Source organism: Bos indicus x Bos taurus, chromosome 11 (assembly GCF_003369695.1).
Source record: "Bos indicus x Bos taurus breed Angus x Brahman F1 hybrid chromosome 11, Bos_hybrid_MaternalHap_v2.0, whole genome shotgun sequence".
Lineage (NCBI taxonomy): Eukaryota > Metazoa > Chordata > Mammalia > Artiodactyla > Bovidae > Bos > Bos indicus x Bos taurus.
Window position 1 is genome coordinate 7161311 of NC_040086.1, and position 17844 is coordinate 7179154.

Sequence of the window (17844 nt, forward strand, 5' to 3'; positions counted from 1 at the left end):
ACCCTGGATGATATCTCAGGCAGATCTGACAATGTACCTGGTCTCACCTTGGTTTTAACACCCACATTTACTATCTATATTATTACCTTTCCAGACTGCTGCTGCTGCTGCTACTAAGTCGCTTCAGTCGTGTCCGACTCTGTGTGACCCCACAGACGGCAGCCCACCAGGCTCCCCCGTCCCTGGGATTCTCCAGGCAAGAACACTGGAGTGGGTTGCCATTTCCTCCTCCAATGCATGAAAGTGAAAAGTGAAAGTGAAGTCGCTCAGTCGTGTCTGACTCCTAGCGACCCCATGGACTGCAGCGTACCAGGCTCCTCCGTCCATGGGATTTTCCAGGCAAGAGTACTGGAGTGGGGTGCCATCGCCTTCTCCGACCAGATAAAATGGAGTAAGCATTCAACCACCTTTTCCCCACTCATTGTGGCTATGAAGCTTGGATTAGATGCATATAGGGATCAGTTTGGTTTTTCAAATATGACACAAAAGAACCTATCTATGAAACAGAAACAGAATCACAGAGAGAACAGACTGCTGTCTGCCTAGGGAGCAGGGGTTGGAGGAAGGATGAAGTGGGAAGTTGGGATTAGCAGATGTACGCTTCCATATATAGGACGGATAAACAAGGCCCTCCTGTACAGCACACAGAACTGCATTCAATATCCTACGATAAATCATCGTGGGAAAGAATATTGTCAAAGGTATATATGTACACATACACGCATAACTTACACTACTGAGTACCTGCTTGGCTTCAAGAGCCGACGTCTCTGTGGTGGGGGGCGGGGGGATGTGTCCGTTTTGATTCGTGGAGCTGTGGTCTCAAGAGGGCGTGGCCAACATCTCTTGACCCTTCCTTCTTTCCTCTTACCACCTGGTGGGGGCGCTGGAAGCCGCGACGGGAAACGCACTGCAGGGTGGGGCGCTTAAGGGCACCCGCTCGCTCGAAGAGGGAGCCAGAGGTGTGTAGAACCTGAGAGTACCTTGCTGAATATAGACAGGAAGGCACTCAGGAAAGCAAACTCACCGCCAAGCCTCAGAGGCGTGAATCTGACCCTAAATAGAACAGCATAAACTCTGAGAACAGCACTATAGGATAGACGGCTTCCTGAGCTCCAGGGACCAGCCCAGACAGAACTGAAGGACAGTGAAAAAAAACTGACAGTGAAACCACAAGGCTGGTTAGCATTTTGGGCTTGAGTCCAACTAGGTCAGTTGCCTGCTTAAACAAAGTGGCATCCTACATAGGATTTCATAAGATCCAGAGTTGCATGACATAATATTTCAAATATCCAGGATAGAGTCCATTGAGAGCAAAACAGTGACATTTTCGGATGGAATTTTCAATGTAGGTAGATGTAATATCAACATACAAGGGACAAGGTAGGGGCCTTTGTGTGGTGGTAAGGCACACACAATTTGAAGTAGTAAAATATTATTTCCAAGTAGAAAGTGAGAGCGTAAATATATTTTTATTCCTCGTGTTGGGCTGTGCTCAAGTCATACTTTCTCCAACCCCATGGACTGTAGCCCTCCAGGCTTCTCTGTTCATGGACATTTTCAGGCAAGAGAACGAGTGGGTTGCCATACCCTCCTCCAGAAGGATCCTCCCCACCCAGGGATCGAACCCATGTCTCCAGTACTGGTAGGCGGGTTCTTTACCACTAGGACCACCTGGGAAGCCAGTGTGCAGGTGAGTCAGAGTGATGTGGCTGTGCACAGGGGCACGGGGTGGGGTTGGGGGGTATCCATCGTGGGCCAGAGGCTTAAACTGCATGGTGTCCAGGACAGATGAGAGGCAGTTTCCTCTGTGTGTACAGCCTTGGAAGGGCACTGGCAGACACCACACACCCATGCTGCTGATAGATGGGGCAGCAAGAGGAAGAGAAACACGGAAAACAGCAGCGGGAAACAGGAAGGCTCTCCTGCATGGTCCCTCCAGCGCCCTCTGCTGACGGAGCTACACGGTGCTCACCATAAAGGATAAATGCTTCAGAAACCAAGTCCACTCCGTGGAGCAGATACTGAATGGTGAATCTGGGGCCAAGAGGTAATCGAGTGATTCCTGGCATAGAGTGCACCAATCCATCAATAGCTGTACATGCAAAAATTAAGTACTTCTCAGCAATAGAAGAGAATGTACCACTGAGACACACAACAGTTTGGCTGAAGCTCAAAGTGTGATGTGCGTGCATGCATGCTAAGTCACTTCAGTAATGTCCAACTCTTTGTGACTCTGGACTGTAGCCCGCCAGGCTCCTCTGTCCATGGAGTTTCCCAGGCAAGAATAACCATGCCCTCCTCCAGGGGATCTTCTGGACTCAGAGATTGAACCTGAGTCTCTTATGTCTCCTGCATTGGCAGGTGATTTCTTTACCATTAGTGACACTTTGGAAGCCTGTTGTTGTTTAGTTGCTAAGTCGTGTCCAGCTCTGCCACCCCATGGACTGTAGCCTGCCAGGCGCCTCTATCCATGGGATTCTCTAGGCAAGAATACTGGGGTGGGTTGCCATTTCCTTCTCCAGGAGATCTTCCCGACCCAGGAACTAAACCCACACCTCCTGCATTTGCATGCAGATTCTTTACCACTGAGCCACCTGGGAAATAGATACATGTATGAATGATTCAATTTACTGTAATAACACAGCGTTGTAAAGCAACTATATGCCAATAAATTAAAAAAAAAAGAATCTAAAATTCATCTGGTATCTATTATGTACTAAGCACTTTCCTCTCAGACATGTGTTTAATCACTTAATCTCCACATCACCTTTAAGATAGTCATCATCACCACCATCACCATCAGAACCATCATCATCACCATCAATAAGGCAGTTGAAGCTCTGTGGTGTTTAGAAGAAGCCCAGGATCACACAACTTCAACTTTCTTCTCTCTACAAAATCCCTATTCCCTTAGGGAAGCGATCACATTAGAATTGAAGACCGAGCCAGGAGCCACACTCTGGTGTGAAGACGTGTTTCATTTCAGAGCTCATATTCACACCCGCCCCATCCACCAGCAGCACCGTGGTGCCTCTACTCTGACGATGCGGAATCTCCCAGAGTACAGCGCACCCTTCCACAGCGTCCTCTGTTCCTCCCTGAGTAGTGGAAGTTTGACTTTGGGGAGCAGAGACAGAGCTCAGCTCTTCTGTCCTGAGAGCGGGGTCAAAGCTCTTGACTTCACTCCAGCACGGGATGCAGGCTTTCAATTTAGGGTGTGACGTGCCAGCCCTTGATCCGAAGCCATCCAGCTTAATTGCTAGTTGCGGGCTTGGAAAGCAAATGGTGTTTCTGGACAGCACTGGCCAATTCTCTATCCCTGCTTTCTTCTCCTTTCTTCCTAAAAAAAGAATCAAATTTAAGCCCCAACAAAGTAACAAGAGCTTTGGGGCAAGCGATGGATACTTCAATTCCAGAAGCACTGTGCGGTAAAGTCAATTATGCCGCCTACTAGGGGAAAGAAGAAAAGATGTGCTGATCATTTTGTTTAAAACTATTCTTGGAGGAAGGTGATTATCTAATTAACCATGGGCATGCACAGAAAAGTCAATTCTGCTCTTTGAGAACAGAAGCGGCTTTGTGAAACTGAGGGTAAAAAGGAAGAAAACCAGCAACCCCCACCTCAAACTTTGTTTCCAACTGTGCACAGTTGAGGTCCTAGGTGAAGAGAGATTTCTCTGCTGGGTACATCACCCCTTAATTAGTCTCTTGAGGGTGGACCGGATTTGGTCACTTAAATTACAAGGGATCCACTGGGAAGAGGATGTCCTTCCCTCCACACCACTGGACTCCACGAGAAGACGGGTTTAGAAGAGCAGATGACAAGGATCACAAGGCTTCTTGGGACCCGGCACCAAAAACGGTCAGAGGAAGCCAGGTTTCTACCGCTAATACAGTCATCAGATGATCAAACCAAAAGCTTCAGATGGGTCATGAGTTTGCTGACCTGAAATGCCATAAAAATTCCTTTGGTGCTCTGCTTTGCAAGCTGAGTTTCCCCTCCATCATATTTCAAATCTATTTGTCTATGAACCTGGTTTAGATGACGATTACATGGTCACCTTAATCTCTGGGCTTCCCTGGTGGCTCAGACAGTAAAGAATCTGCCTGCAATGCAGGACACCCAGGTATAACCTCTGGGTAGGGAAGATCCCCTGGAGAAGGGAATGGCAACCCACTCCAGTATTCTTTCCTGGAGAATTCTATGGACTGAGGAACCTGGGGTGATACAATCCATGGGGTCACAGAGAGTCGGACACCACTGAAATGACGAATCAGTTCAGTTCAGTTCAGTCGCTCAGTCGTGTTCGACTCTTTGTGACCCCATGAACCGCAGAACGCCAGGCCTCCCTGTCCATCACCAACTCCCAGAACTTACTCAAATTCATGTCCATTGAGTTGGTGATGACATCCAACCATCTCATCCTCTGTCATCCCCTTCTCCTCCTGCCTTCAATCTTTTGTAGCATCAGGGTCTCATTGGAAAAAATGAGTCAGCTCTTCACATCAGTTGGCCAAAATATTGCAGTTTCAGCTTCAACATCAGTCCTTCCAGTGAACACCTAGGACTGATTCCCTTTAGGATGGACTGTTTGGATCTCCTTGCAGTCCAAAGGACTCTCAAGAGTCTTCTCCAACACAACAGTTCAAAAGCATCAATTCTTCGACGCTCAGTTTTCTTTATAGTCCAACTCTTACATTCATGACAACTGGAAAAACCATAGCTTTGCTGCTGCTGCTGCTGCTGCTGCTAAGTCACCTCAGTCGTGTCCGACTCTGTGTGACCCCATAGACGGCAGCCCACTAGGCTGCCCCGTCCCTGGGATTCTCCAGGGAAGAACACTGGAGTGGGTTGCCATTTCCTTCTCCAGTGCATGAAAGTGAAAGTGAAGTTGCTCAGTCGTGTCTGACTCTTAGCGGCCCCATGGACTGCAGCCTACCAGGCTCCTCCGTCCATGCGATTTTCCAGGCAAGAGTACTGGAGTGGGGTGCCATTGCCTTCTCCGTTGACTAGTACTTAATCATTAATTGAACCTTCCAAGGTGTAGTACTGAGGCTGCCCACTAGGTGTCAGCAGTGTAACTGCCAGAGAACTCAGGGAAAGTATTTCATTACAGAAGTCAAATCTGAGCAAATAATTAAGTGTGGTTCAAGAGCTACCTGCAACCTTGGCCATGCAAAACAAGGGAGCTAGCAGGGGGAGGAGAGAAGGAGCAAGTGCAACCCAGGTTTCTGGGAGACAGGGAAGAACCCTCTTCCTGGTTAGGAGGGCCCCAGTGACACCTGGAATGAGAACCATGGTGTTCTTTTTAATTTTCGCTCACAAGATGAAACCAGTGTGCAGTGACGTGAGGAAACAGCTTTAAAGGAACAGGTATTTCTGCTTCATAAATTGCTCTTCGAATCATGATTGGATGGAAGTCACACAGGTAGTTAGTTCTCTGGGCTTTCTCGAGTCTGCTGAGTGACAGGATGCGTTAAGTCAGAAGCTGTGTTGCCTGAACACAAATGCTGTAAAGGTGACTGGAAAACATGTGTACTTGGAGCTCAGTGACACGCTTGGACTCTTCCTGGAACGACCCACGGGCTGTGTGTACATCACCTGTGACCCAGGTGGCGGCTGGCACGCTCTGACAATCCTCCTCTCTTCACAAGAGTGGTGCAGCAGGGCACACGCCCTGAGAGAAGCCCCAGCATGGGCATTCGGGGGTTTGTGCCTTTCTGTCCTTGGAATTGGTGCCTGTTGCTAGCGACCCTCCAGTGCTGCGGAGCATTTTCTGAGTTGAACAGATCCACAGACTCCTCTGCCCGGCGTGAGCTTAATGTCCGGTATGCTGCTGCCAGCTCCCAGCCAGCCGAGACAATATCTGTCTTCACACTGGATTATGACTACGTGCAAATTCCCTACGAGGTCACCCTCTGGATACTCCTAGCATCACTTGCAAAAATAGGTAAGGCCCCGAGTGTGTTAGCTGGTTTGGGGAGTTGTTTTCTATGTGAGATAATGTGTATGAAAATGCCTTGTAGATGGTGGGTCAAGTGGATTTTAACTATTGCTGCTCTTAGATAAAAATTGTATTCTCTTGACTCAAGGGAAAGGCATTTTTGTCTGGCCATTTATTGCTTCAGGTTGTGCTATGAAATTTAAGAACCTACTTCTGGGCTCTGGGTTGTTTCTATTTCATCTCCTTTCAGGGTGACAGCCATGTGACATTATTTGGTATGTAAAAATCTCAAGTTCTGTGCGTTAAGAAATGCGGAGTAAAGTATGCTGACCTTGGGGTGATGCCCACTGGAAATTTTAGGACCCACATAATGATTCTTCTGTAAAATGTGCTTTCTTCATTCTTGGCCATGGAACCATGGGCTTCATCAATGACTCTCTTTGTTCATTTTTAAAAGTGGTGTGTGCTCCTTGAAAATTGACAGAAAGCAAGAAACAAGGCAACCAGTGGCAACTCATATCCCTCAGTGATGAGGGAGGGTGGAATTAGAGATGGTATCTGTCAGTAAAATCTTGGTTTACACCTGAGCCAAGAGGAGCCAAGGGAGCACTTGTGGTTTCTTCTGCGACATAAAGTGGATTCAAGCTAATGGATGAAATTCTAGCCAGGGTTCTTAGTGCCTCCAGCCAAAGTGAGGGATTCCACTCTGAGACCATTTAATCCCCAACTTCACCCCCTTGTCTCCTTAAAAACAGGTATTCCAGAGCGGAAGGCGGATACAATTATCTCAGTGGTCAAGCATAGCATCTCCTTTGCCTTAGTGATAAACTTTGTTATTTGAATAGATAGATTGTCTCAGTGAAGGAGACACAGTGAAGTATGTAGGTGGCTATTTATATGTTTTGTCTGGAATGGCTGTGAAGTGTGGGTTAAGGCAAGAAATCAGACAGTTAACTCAGGATTCTGGCCATTTCATTGAACTCGCTCCTCGTGGATGTTGGGGGCACCGGCATATTCATTAGGCGCCCTTCATAACTGCCATTCATTTTGAGCTCGTAATGTATGCAGATAAATTGTCAGTTTGAAGAACTCTTGTGCGGTCACATGACCTGATGACACAGAGGGTCTCACATTATTTCTGAGAAGTGCTCAAGTAATCATGGGGTTTCCCAAGGGGATGATATTCTCGCTTCAGAGCTAGGGGTATATCACCTTTCCTGCAAGCACACAGATGCTAAGAACAGTCCAGGTGATCTTCTGTGACCTTGAGATGTCCTTTGTCAAAATGCCAGCGATTCTGGTCCCACCCACTCCCTTCCTTTCCACAGGAATGCGTGATGTTGGTCCAGAACCAAGAAACTAAATCTGCCACTGACTAGTCACGCTGCCTTTTTAAATCTCAATTTGTTCATCTGTGAAATTATTCCTGAGATCTCTTCCTGGTGCAAATAAGGATTTCTTAATGGAAAAGAAGCTTCCATTCTATACCACTAAACATCTCAATGTACACAGTGTATGTTTTATACCAACAGAAAACACAGATAGTCCTTTAGAGGTGTTGCATGTGCCCAGACTATGTCTACAAGTTGAGAGTCCTGTGAGGATGCTGTTGTTCACTGAACTGCTGCCTAAATGTTCTTGATTTTCATGTGGATGCAACTCAACATGCTATAGAAAAAAAAAACTAAAGTAAGTTATCAGTTGGGGCATGCCTATTGAAAAACAATGTCATCTTTGCTGGCCTTTAAGAATTCAGATTATGTTTGTATTGTACATGAAAAGAGGGATTCCCTGATAGCTCAGTTGGTAAAGAATCTTCCTGCAGTTCAGGAGACGCCGGTTCGATTCCTGATTTGAGAAGATCCCCTGGATAAGGGAAAGGCCTGGAGACTTCGTGGACTGTATAGTCCATGGGACTGCAAAGAGTCAGACACGACTGAGCGACTTGAAATGAAGGTCAAATTTAGTGAATGCATAGTGTGATCCAGGCATTGGGCTTGTAGCTTTACTCTTGTTGCTGTTCAGTCGCTAAGTCATGCCCGTTTCTTCACATCCCCATGGACTGCAGCACACCAGGCTTTCCCATCCTTCACTACCTCCTGGAGTTTGCTCAAACTCATGTCCATTGAATCAGTGATGCCATCCAACCATCTCATCCTCTGTCGCCCCCTTCTCCTCTTGCCCTCAGTCTTTCCTAGCATCAGGTCTTTTCCAGTGAGTCGGCTCTTCGAACCAGGTGACCAAAGTATTGGAGCTTCAGCTTCAGCACCAGTCCATCCCATGAATATTCAGGATCGATTTCCTTTAGGATTGACTGGATAACTTTATATACGATAGCAAACAAATAATAATAATAATGACATAAAACTTTAACACTTAAGGAGTCCACAAAGATTTTTTAGATTCTATATTATAAAGCTTGAATCAAAATCTGATTAATAATCGCTAGTATTATCATTCATTCTTTTATTCAGTCTTCTACCAAGACACATGTATTGAGTGCCCAGGCAATGTGTGGGAATCATTTCGGTCCCTAGCCTCAAAGGAAAAGATGGGTGAGTCTAGTCGTGCCTCATAGGTGCTCCAACAAGGGCCATCTTTGACTTTCAGGCAGGACTTAGTTATCTGTGGCCATTTAAGTTTCAGGCCCTGAAACTGTAAAGTCTAAAAGTGAGTGACTGTTTTGTCCATTATGGAAAGGGAGAAGAGTTGAGAAAGGTGAAATTCACAAAATATTTCCCTGAAAGGGCCCTGCTTACAGGCTGAACCCTCTTGCTGCTATCAGTGTGTAGATACGCCTTAGTTTCAGGCAGGTGACGTGGGCTCATTTCAGGAAACTCAGTTCCTGGAAGCAGGACCACCCTGGGGGAGACACAGGGCCTGAAAAAAATCACACTAGGGGCTCTTCTGCCTACCTTACATATTTTAAAAGTTAAGTGTGATTAAAATAAGCACTCATGAAGAAGGAAGAGGAGCAAGAGAGGGGAGAAGGAGAAGAAGGAAGCTCTTAGTAAGAAATGGAGAGCGCTTCCCTGGTGGTCCAGTGCTTAAGAATCTGCCTGCCAATGCAGGGGACCCGGGTTTGATCCCTGGTCCAGGAAGATTCCACAGGCTGCGGGCAACTAAGCCTGTGTACCACAGCTGCTGAAGCCTGTACACTTCAGCCCATGCTCTGTAACAAAAGAAGCCACCACAATGAGAAGCCTGGGCACCGCAACTTGAGTGTAGCTTCCGCTCACCTTAACTGAAGAAAGCCCTCATGCAGCAATAATGCACAGCCAAAAATAAATAAGAAAAAAAAAAGGAAGAAACAGAGAAAGCAGCACTCTAGAAGGCGAACTTAAACTGGTCTTGAAGCCAGTGGGCTGGGTGTGTGGTTTGGCGTGTCTCTGGATACTAATTAAAGTCCATTGTATTAGTTCAGTTCAGTTAAGTCGCTCAGTCCTGTCCAACTCTTTGCAACCCCATGAATCGCAGCACACCAGGCCTCCCTGTCCATCACCAACTCCCGGAGTTCACTCAGACTCACGTCCATAGAGTCAGTGACGCCATCCAGCCATCTCATCCTCTGTCGTCCCCTTCTCCTGCCCCCAATCCCGCCCAGCATCAGAGTCTTTTCCAATGAGTCAACTCTTCCTATGAAGTGGCCAAAGTACTGGAGTTTCAGCTTCAGCATCATTCCCTCCAAAGAACACCCAGGGATGATCTCCTTAAGAATGGACTGGTTGGACCTCCTTGCAGGCCAAGGGACTCTCAAGAGTCTTCTCCAACACCACACTTCAAAAGCATCAATTCTTCAGCACTCAGCCTTCTTCACAGTCCAACTCTCACATCCATACATGACCACAGGAAAAACCATAGCCTTGACTAGACGGACCTTTGTTGGCAAAGTAATGTCTCTGCTTTTGAATATGCTATCTAGGTTGGTCATAACTTTCCTTCCAAGGAGTAAGCGTCTTTTAATCTCATGGCTGCAGTCACCATCTGCAGTGATTTTGGAGCCCAGAAAAATAAGGTCTGACACTGTTTCCACTGTTTCCCCATCTATTTCCCATGAAGTGATGAGACCGGATGCCATGATCTTCGTTTTCTGAATGTTGAGCTTTCAGCCAACTTTTTCACTTTCCACTTTCACTTTCATCAAGAGGCTTTTCAGTTCCTCTTCACTTTCTGCCGTAAGGGTGGTGCCATCTGCATATCTGAGGTTATTGATATTTCTCCCAGCAATCTTGATTCCAGCTTGTGTTTCTTCCAGCCCAGCATTTCTCATGATGTACTCTGCATAGAAGTTAAATAAGCAGGATGACAATACACAGCCTTGACGTACTCCTTTTCCTATTTGGAACCAGTCTGTGGTTCCATGTCCAGTTCTAACTGTTGCTTCCTGACCTGCATATAGGTTTCTCAAGAGGCAGGTCAGGTGGTCTGGTATTCCCATCTCTTTCAGAGTTTTCTACAGTTTATTGTGATCCACACAGTCAAAGGCTTTGGCGTAGTCAATAAAGCAGAAATAGATGTTTTTCTGGAACTCCCTTGCTTTTCCCATGATCCAGCGGATGTTGGCAATTTGATCTCTGGTTCCTCTGCCTTTTCTAAAACCAGCTTGAACATCTGGAAATTCATGGTTCACGTATTGCTGAAGCCTGGCTTGGAGAATTTTGAGTGTTACTTTACTAGTGTGTGAGATGAGTGTAATTGTGCGGTAGTTTGAGCATTCTTTGGCATTGCCTTTCTTTGGGATTGGAATGAAAACTGACCTTTTCCAGTCCTGTGGCCACTGCTGAGTTTTCCAAATTTGCTGGCATATTGAGTGCAGCACTTTCACAGCATCATCTTTCAGGATTTGAAATAGCTCAACTGGAATTCCATCACCTCCACTAGCTTTGTTCATAGTGATGCTTTCTAAGGCCCACTGGACTTCACATTCCAGGATGTCTGGCTCTAGGTCAGTGATCACGTCATCGTGATTATCTGGGTCATGAAGATCTTTTTTGTACAGTTCTTCTGTGTATTCTTGCCACCTCTTATTTATATCTTCTGCTTCTGTTAGATCCATACCATTTCTGTCCTTTATCGAGCCCATCTTTGCATGAAATGTTCCCTTGGTATCTCTAATTTTCTTGAAGGGATCTCTAGTCTTTCCCATTCTGTTCTTTTCCTCTATTCCTTTGCAGTGATCACTGAGGAAAGCTTTCTTATCTCTCCTTGCTATTCTTTGGACCTCTGCAACCAGATGCTTATATCTTTCCTTTTCTCCTTTCCTTTTCACTTCTCTTCTTTTCACAGCTATTTGTAAGGCCCCCCCAGACAGCCATTTTGCTTTTTTGCATTTCTTTTCCATGGGGATGGTCTTGATCCCTGTCTCCTGTACAATGTCACGAACCTCATTCCATAGTTCATCAAGCACTCTATCTATCAGATCTAGGCCCTTAAATCTATTTCTCACTTCCACTGTATAATCATAAGGGATTTGATTTAGGTCATACCTGAATGGTCTAGTGGTTTTCCCTACTTTCTTCAATTTCAGTCTGAATTTGCCAATAAGGAGTTCATGATCTGAGCCACAGTCAGCTCCCAGTCTTGTTTTTGGTGACTGTATAGAGCTTCTCCATCTTTGGCTGCAAAGAATATAACCAATCTGATTTCAGTGTTGACCATCTGGTGATGTCCATGTGTAGAGTCTTCTCTTATGTTGTTGGAAGAGGGTGTTTGTTATGACCAGTGCGTTCTCTTGGCAAAACTCTATTAGCCTTTGCCCTGCTTCATTCCATATTCCAAGGGCAAATTTGCCTGTTCCTCCTGGTGTTTCTTGACTTCCTACTTTTGCATTCCAGTCCCCTATAATGAAAAGGACATCTTTTTTGGGTGTTAGTTCTAAAAGGTCTTGGAGGTCTTCATAGAACCGTTCAACTTCAGCTTCTTCAGCGTTACTGGTTAGGGCATAGACTTGGATTACTGTGATACTGAAACGGTTTGCCTTGGAAATGAACAGAGATCATTCTTTCATTTTTGAGATTGCATCCAAGTACTGCATTTCGGATTCTTTTGTTGACCATGATGGCTACTCCATTTCTTCTGAGGGATTCCTGCCCACAGTAGTAGATATAGTGGTCATCTGAGTTAAATTCACCCATTCCAGTCCACTTTAGTTCGCTGATTCCTAGAATGTCGACGTTCACTCTTGCCATCTCCTGTTTGACCACTTCCAATTTGCCTTGATTCATGGACCTGACATTCCAGGTTCCTATGCAAAATTGCTCTTTACAGCATCAGACCTTGCTTCTATCACCAGTCACATCCACAACTGGGTATTGTTTTGCTTTGGCTCCATCTCTTCATTCTTTCCGGAGTTATTTCTCCACTCATCTCCAGTAGCATATTGGGCACCTACTGACCTGGGGAGTTCCCCTTTCAGTATCCTATCATTTTGCCTTTTCATACTGTTCATGGGGTTCTCAAGGCAAGAATACTGAAGACGTTTGCCATTCCCTTCTCCAGTGGACCACATTCTGTCAGACCTCTCCACCATGACCCGCCCATCTTGGGTTGCCCCACGGGCGTGGCTTAGTTTCATAGAGTTAGACCAGGCTGTGGTCCATGTGATTAGATTGACTAGTTTTCTGTGAGTATGGTTTCAGTGTGTCTGCCCTCTGATGCCCTCTTGCAACACCTACCGTCTTACTTGGGTTTCTCTTACCTTGGACGTGGGGTATCTCTTCACGGCTGCTCCAGCAAAGCACAGCTGCTGCTCCTTACCTTGGATGAGGGGTATCTCCTCGCCGCCCCTCCTGACCTTGAACGTGGAGTAGCTCCTCTAGGCCCTCCTGCACCTGCGCAGCTACCGCTCCTTGGATGTGGGGTTGCTCCTCTCGACTGAGGGACTAACACTACCTCTTTAGCCTTGAATTTCACACCCTTCATTGTTTAGCTCAAAATTATCTTGCAACTCTTCCCCTAATAATCTTCCCAATTAAAATGTGCTCCAGTCAGATTGTTGCAGGGAAGAACAAAATCTGACTACAGGTCAGATCTGTTTCTTTTACTTTAACCTTTGCTTCTCGTTGCTTCTGTTTACTAAGAGGATACTGTCTGTACACAATGGCCTGCCTTGGTGAACCCAGCCTCTCGGCCTGAAGGTTAAACCAAAGTGCCTTTGCTCAGGGAAACACCCTGACTGGGTCCACCTGTGGGTTGCTACAGGAAGGAAGAAATTAACACATGCCCTCCCAGTGCTAGCCATCCCAGGAGATATTTGCAAGATTACAGGGCTTTTTACTTTAATTCCTCACCACCTCTGTCTCTGTGTTTTAAAGAAACTGGCATCCAGGCCCTCCAAAGAGCAAGTTTGGACTCAGTAACAAGGTGAATCTACTCAATGAATGAAGATATTTTTGAAACCATCTAGCCGGGCTATTGGAGAAGGCAGTGGCACCCCACTCCAGTACTCTTGCCTGGAAAATCCTATGGACGGGGGAGCCTGGTAGGCTGCCGTCTATGGGGTCGCACAGAGTCAGACACGACTGAAGCAACTTAGCAGCAGCAGCAGCAGCTGGGCTATTCCTGACTCTCCCCTATTTCTCTCCGAGTTCTCCCCTTCTAAAATGCCTTCCCTTCTGTTATTCGATTATTTAAGCCCTTGTTGTAGTTTAGTTGTTCAGTCGTGTCTGACTTTTTATGACCCCCCTGGACTGTATCCCTTGAGCGGGGATTCGACACCCAGATATACATGGTGTAGAACATCTGGCAGCAGGAAGTGGAATGCACTGGGAGATGGGGGGTGAAGTAGGAGGTCAGGAAGACACTGCAGTGAGTGGATGAGAAGTGGGGAGAACCTGCCCTCAGTGAAAGTCACGGGAGTGGAGAAGAGTAGATACGTGTCAGGGGCAGCGAGTGGAAGGTGTAAGTGATAAAATAGGTTGCTGATGCATGAGGAGCAGAGGTGATGGAGTCCTCATAAGAATGCCACTTGACTTCCTCTTAAGTGGATGACTGGGTGGCAATGTCACTGGTTAAATCAGGGAAACAAAGATTTTTCATCTTTATTTATTGGTTTGGTCGAGAAGGAGGTGTACATTTGGAAGGAGCTGGTGTTAAATCCCAGTGATAGACATTTTTTTTTTAAGTTAAAAATGCTTGTTTTATTTTATTTTTAGTTGAAGTGCCAGTGTATATATAAGTTACAGGTATAGGACATAGTGATTCATAATTTTTAAAGGTTATACTCCATTAATGCATGGGTGCTAAGTCTTCAGTTGTGTCCGACCCTGTTCGACCCTATGGACTGTAGCCAGCTGGGTTCCTCTGTCCATGGAATTCTCCAAAGAAGAATACTGGAATGGGTTGCCATTTCCTCCTCCGGGAGATCTTCCCAACCCAGGAATCAGAACCTGTGTCTTTCATGTCTCCTGCATTGGCAGGCGGGTTCTTTACCACTGGCACCACCTGGGAAGATATACTGTATTTATAGTTATTATAAAATATTGGCTGTATTCTCCATGCTGTACAATACATCCTTGTAGCTTATGCTTCACCTAATAGTTCGCACCTCTGACTCCCCCACCTATATCTTACCCTGGCCCCGTCCCCCTCCCCACTGGTAACTACTAGTTTGTTCTCTATACCTGTGAAGTTGCTTATTTTTTTGTTAAATTCGCTAGTTTGTCCTGTGGATCCCTCAAGACTCTTGCTTGAGCTTCAAAGGCGAGTTTTGCATGAGAGCCGAGTTCTCTCTCTCATAGCCCTCAGGATGGAGGAGGCAGAAAGCAGGAGGAGGCAGGAGGGCACGGGAGGACTGAGAAGATTCTAGAACCTGCACAGGCTGTGGGAGGCACTTGATCTTGTCAAGCTCCAGTCTTGACAAGGATGCTGAGGCTGGGGGATGCGTGCCGGCTTGCCTGGGTACCCATCTGCGTGGCTCTGAAAGGCCCCTGGCACCCACCTCCACTGGTGTCCCAGCGACCGGAGCCGGGTTACCTGCCCACCTCTCATCCTGGTTCTCTGCTCCGCAGGCTTCCACCTCAACCGCAGGCTACCGGGCCTCATGCCCGAGAGTTGCCTGCTCATCCTCGTGGGGGCGCTGGTAGGCGCGGTCATCTTCGGAACGGACCACAAGTCCCCGCCGGTGATGGACTCGAGCATCTATTTCTTGTACCTCCTCCCGCCCATCGTCCTGGAAAGCGGCTACTTCATGCCCACGCGGCCCTTCTTCGAGAACCTCGGCTCCATCCTGTGGTGGGCGGGCCTGGGCGCCCTGCTCAACGCCTTCGGCATCGGCCTCTCGCTCTACCTGATCTGCCAGGTCCCGGCCTTTGGGCTGGGCGACATCAACCTGCTTCAGAACCTGCTGTTCGGGAGCCTCATCTCGGCCGTGGACCCGGTGGCCGTCCTGGCCGTGTTCGAGGAGGCGCGTGTGAACGAGCAGCTATACATGATGATCTTTGGGGAGGCCCTGCTCAATGACGGCATCAGCGTGGTGAGACGCACACACGGTCCCCAGGGAGCGGGGCAGGGGTCGGGGGTGGGAAGCGGGCAGCACAGAGACTGGCCCGGGCGGCCTGGCCACATCCGCCACTGGGATCTGCAGGGTGCCCACACTGGCTTGCTACACTGCTCGCCTTCATTAGCTTCTAAGTTTTGTGTTTTTTGGCCAAGAAGGATGTGGGATATTAGCGCCTCCATCAGGGATTGAACCTGCAACCCCCTACACTAGAAGGCAAAATCCTAACCACTGGACTGCCGGGGAAATCCCCACTATCTTCTTTAAAGAGAGAAACAGAGGAGAGGATGCATAAGTCTAGTGCATTTGGTTTTTCACTTTGCAGAAACCCTTGCTGAAGGCTCTTCTGTGTTTTCACACTGGGTCGAGCAACACTATTGTTGTTAGTTTCTAAGTCGTGTCCATCTCTTTTACAACCCCATGGACTATAGTTGGCAGGCTCCTCTGTCCATGGGATTCTCCAGGCAGGAATACTGGAGTGGGTTGTCATTCCCTTCTCCAGGGGACCTTCCCAATCCAGTGGTTGAACCTATGTCTCTTGTGTCTCCTGCCTTGGCAGGCGGATTCTTTACCACTGACACCTGGGAAGCCTGGGAGAAGTAATACTTCGGATTTAATGTTCTCTCAGCATCGGACCTCAGCTTTCAGATTTCTTTCTTAAGTCCTGATTTAGATGATGAAGTTAGATAAAAGATAGGGGTCGGGAGAGAGATGATGGCGGGTTTGCATGAATGCATTGGCTTGTTTATCAGTCTCAGTTGTGTGACTCCCATAGAGAATGTGAGGGGGCACCTTTGCTTAGGAGTCCTCTGGGAGAGAAGCTGAGAAGGGTTTACAGGCCAGATCAGCACAGAGCATCAACCCCAGAGGTGTCTTTGGCTAGAGGTGCTGGAACATTCTAGACTGGCTGTTGCACTTCACCAGGGGTTAGTCTCCATGATTTTATATAAACTTTGATGCACCTTTCTTATTTTTACATTGATATCACATCACATAACAAATACTAGAATGCACTTTCAGTGTAAGAGACTCCAATAGTACAAAATTATACCGAGTAAACAAAAGCCTCCATCTGGCCCTCTCCTCACCCTCCTGGATCCAGTTTCCATATCCCTTCCGGTCTTTATGTTGAACACAGGCATATGCATAGGTAAGCATTGTTATTGTTCAGTCGCTAAGTTGTATTGGAGAACTCCAGGCATCCTTGTCCTTCTCTACCTCCTCGAATTTGCGCAGATTCATTCCTTGAGTCGGTGATGCCATCCAACCATCTCATCCTCTGCCATCTACTTCTCCTCCTGCCCTCAGTCTTTCCCAGCATCAGGGTCTTTTCCAGTGAGTCACTTCTTCACATCAGGTGGCCAAAGTATTGGAGCTTAAGCTTCAGCATCAGTCCTTCCAGTGAATATTCAGGGTTGATTTCCTTTAGGATTGACTGGTTGGATCTCCTTGCATCATTCTACATAAACTGGGTGGGATTATATCAGATGTATGCTTAGATGTAACAAATCTTAGACTTCTTTCTAGATCTTTCCCACTGTTGCAGAGTGTTTCATAGATGACATTTGCAATGATTTATTTAACCATTTCTCCATGGATGGATATTCACGTGGTTGCCAGTTTTTCACTTTCAAAAACAATACTGCAATAAGTATTCTTGTTTCTACATGCATCTCTCTTTTGTACTTGTGTGCCTTTATATAGGATAGTTTCTTGAAAGTAAAGTTTCTGGGTTAAAAAGTAGTTGTACCTGGGGGCTCCCCTGGTGGGCCAGTGGTTAAGACTTCATGTTCCAGTACAGGGGGTACAGGTGCGACCTCTGGTTGGGGAGCTAAGATCTTGCATATGTCACAGCAAAACAAAACAAAACAAAACAAAACATGAAACAGAAGCAATATTGTAACAAATTTGATAGACTTTTAAAATGGTCCATGCTGAAAAAATCTAAAAAAATTAAAAGTGTTTAAAAATAGGTGCACTTAAAAAGTTGAGAGACGCTGTTCTAATCACCTCTTCTTCATTCAGCTGGTAAAGGAGGGATTCCCACCCCAGGGTTCAGGAGTGACTCCAGCAGTTAACAAAAGAGACTAATGATAGTGTATTAGTCACTTATACTCACAGTTCAGGGGAGGAGACGTAACACACCCCACAGGGTCACGTGGGAGCTGCACTCGGAAACAGTGAGCTCTCAGTGTCTGCAGAAGACACTGTTAGAAGGATGGGGTACCTCCTGGGTCCTCGGGAAAGATGTGCTTGACTTTTTTTTTAAACAAACATTTATTTGGTACCTATTTTGTTCTAGGCATTGTGCTAGCTACTTGGGTGGCAATAATGAGATGAGACGAGGTTCTTTGCTCTTTTTTTAGAAATTTTTTTATATTGGATCATAATTGATTAACA

The 17844-nt window shown here is 46.6% G+C and overlaps 1 protein-coding gene across 1 annotated transcript in view; it reads left to right on the forward strand.

Annotated features, from left to right (window-relative positions):
- The first annotated feature begins 5205 nt into the window (after nt 1–5205).
- The window catches only part of SLC9A4 (solute carrier family 9 member A4), a 56512-nt gene continuing 43873 nt past the window's right edge, over nt 5206–17844 (forward strand). Inside the window, exons 1-2 of the mRNA XM_027554774.1 lie at nt 5206–5954; nt 14957–15420. Coding sequence (XP_027410575.1) covers nt 5699–5954; nt 14957–15420 — 720 coding nt within the window. The 5' untranslated portion in view covers nt 5206–5698. The remainder of the gene's footprint in view (nt 5955–14956; nt 15421–17844) is intronic.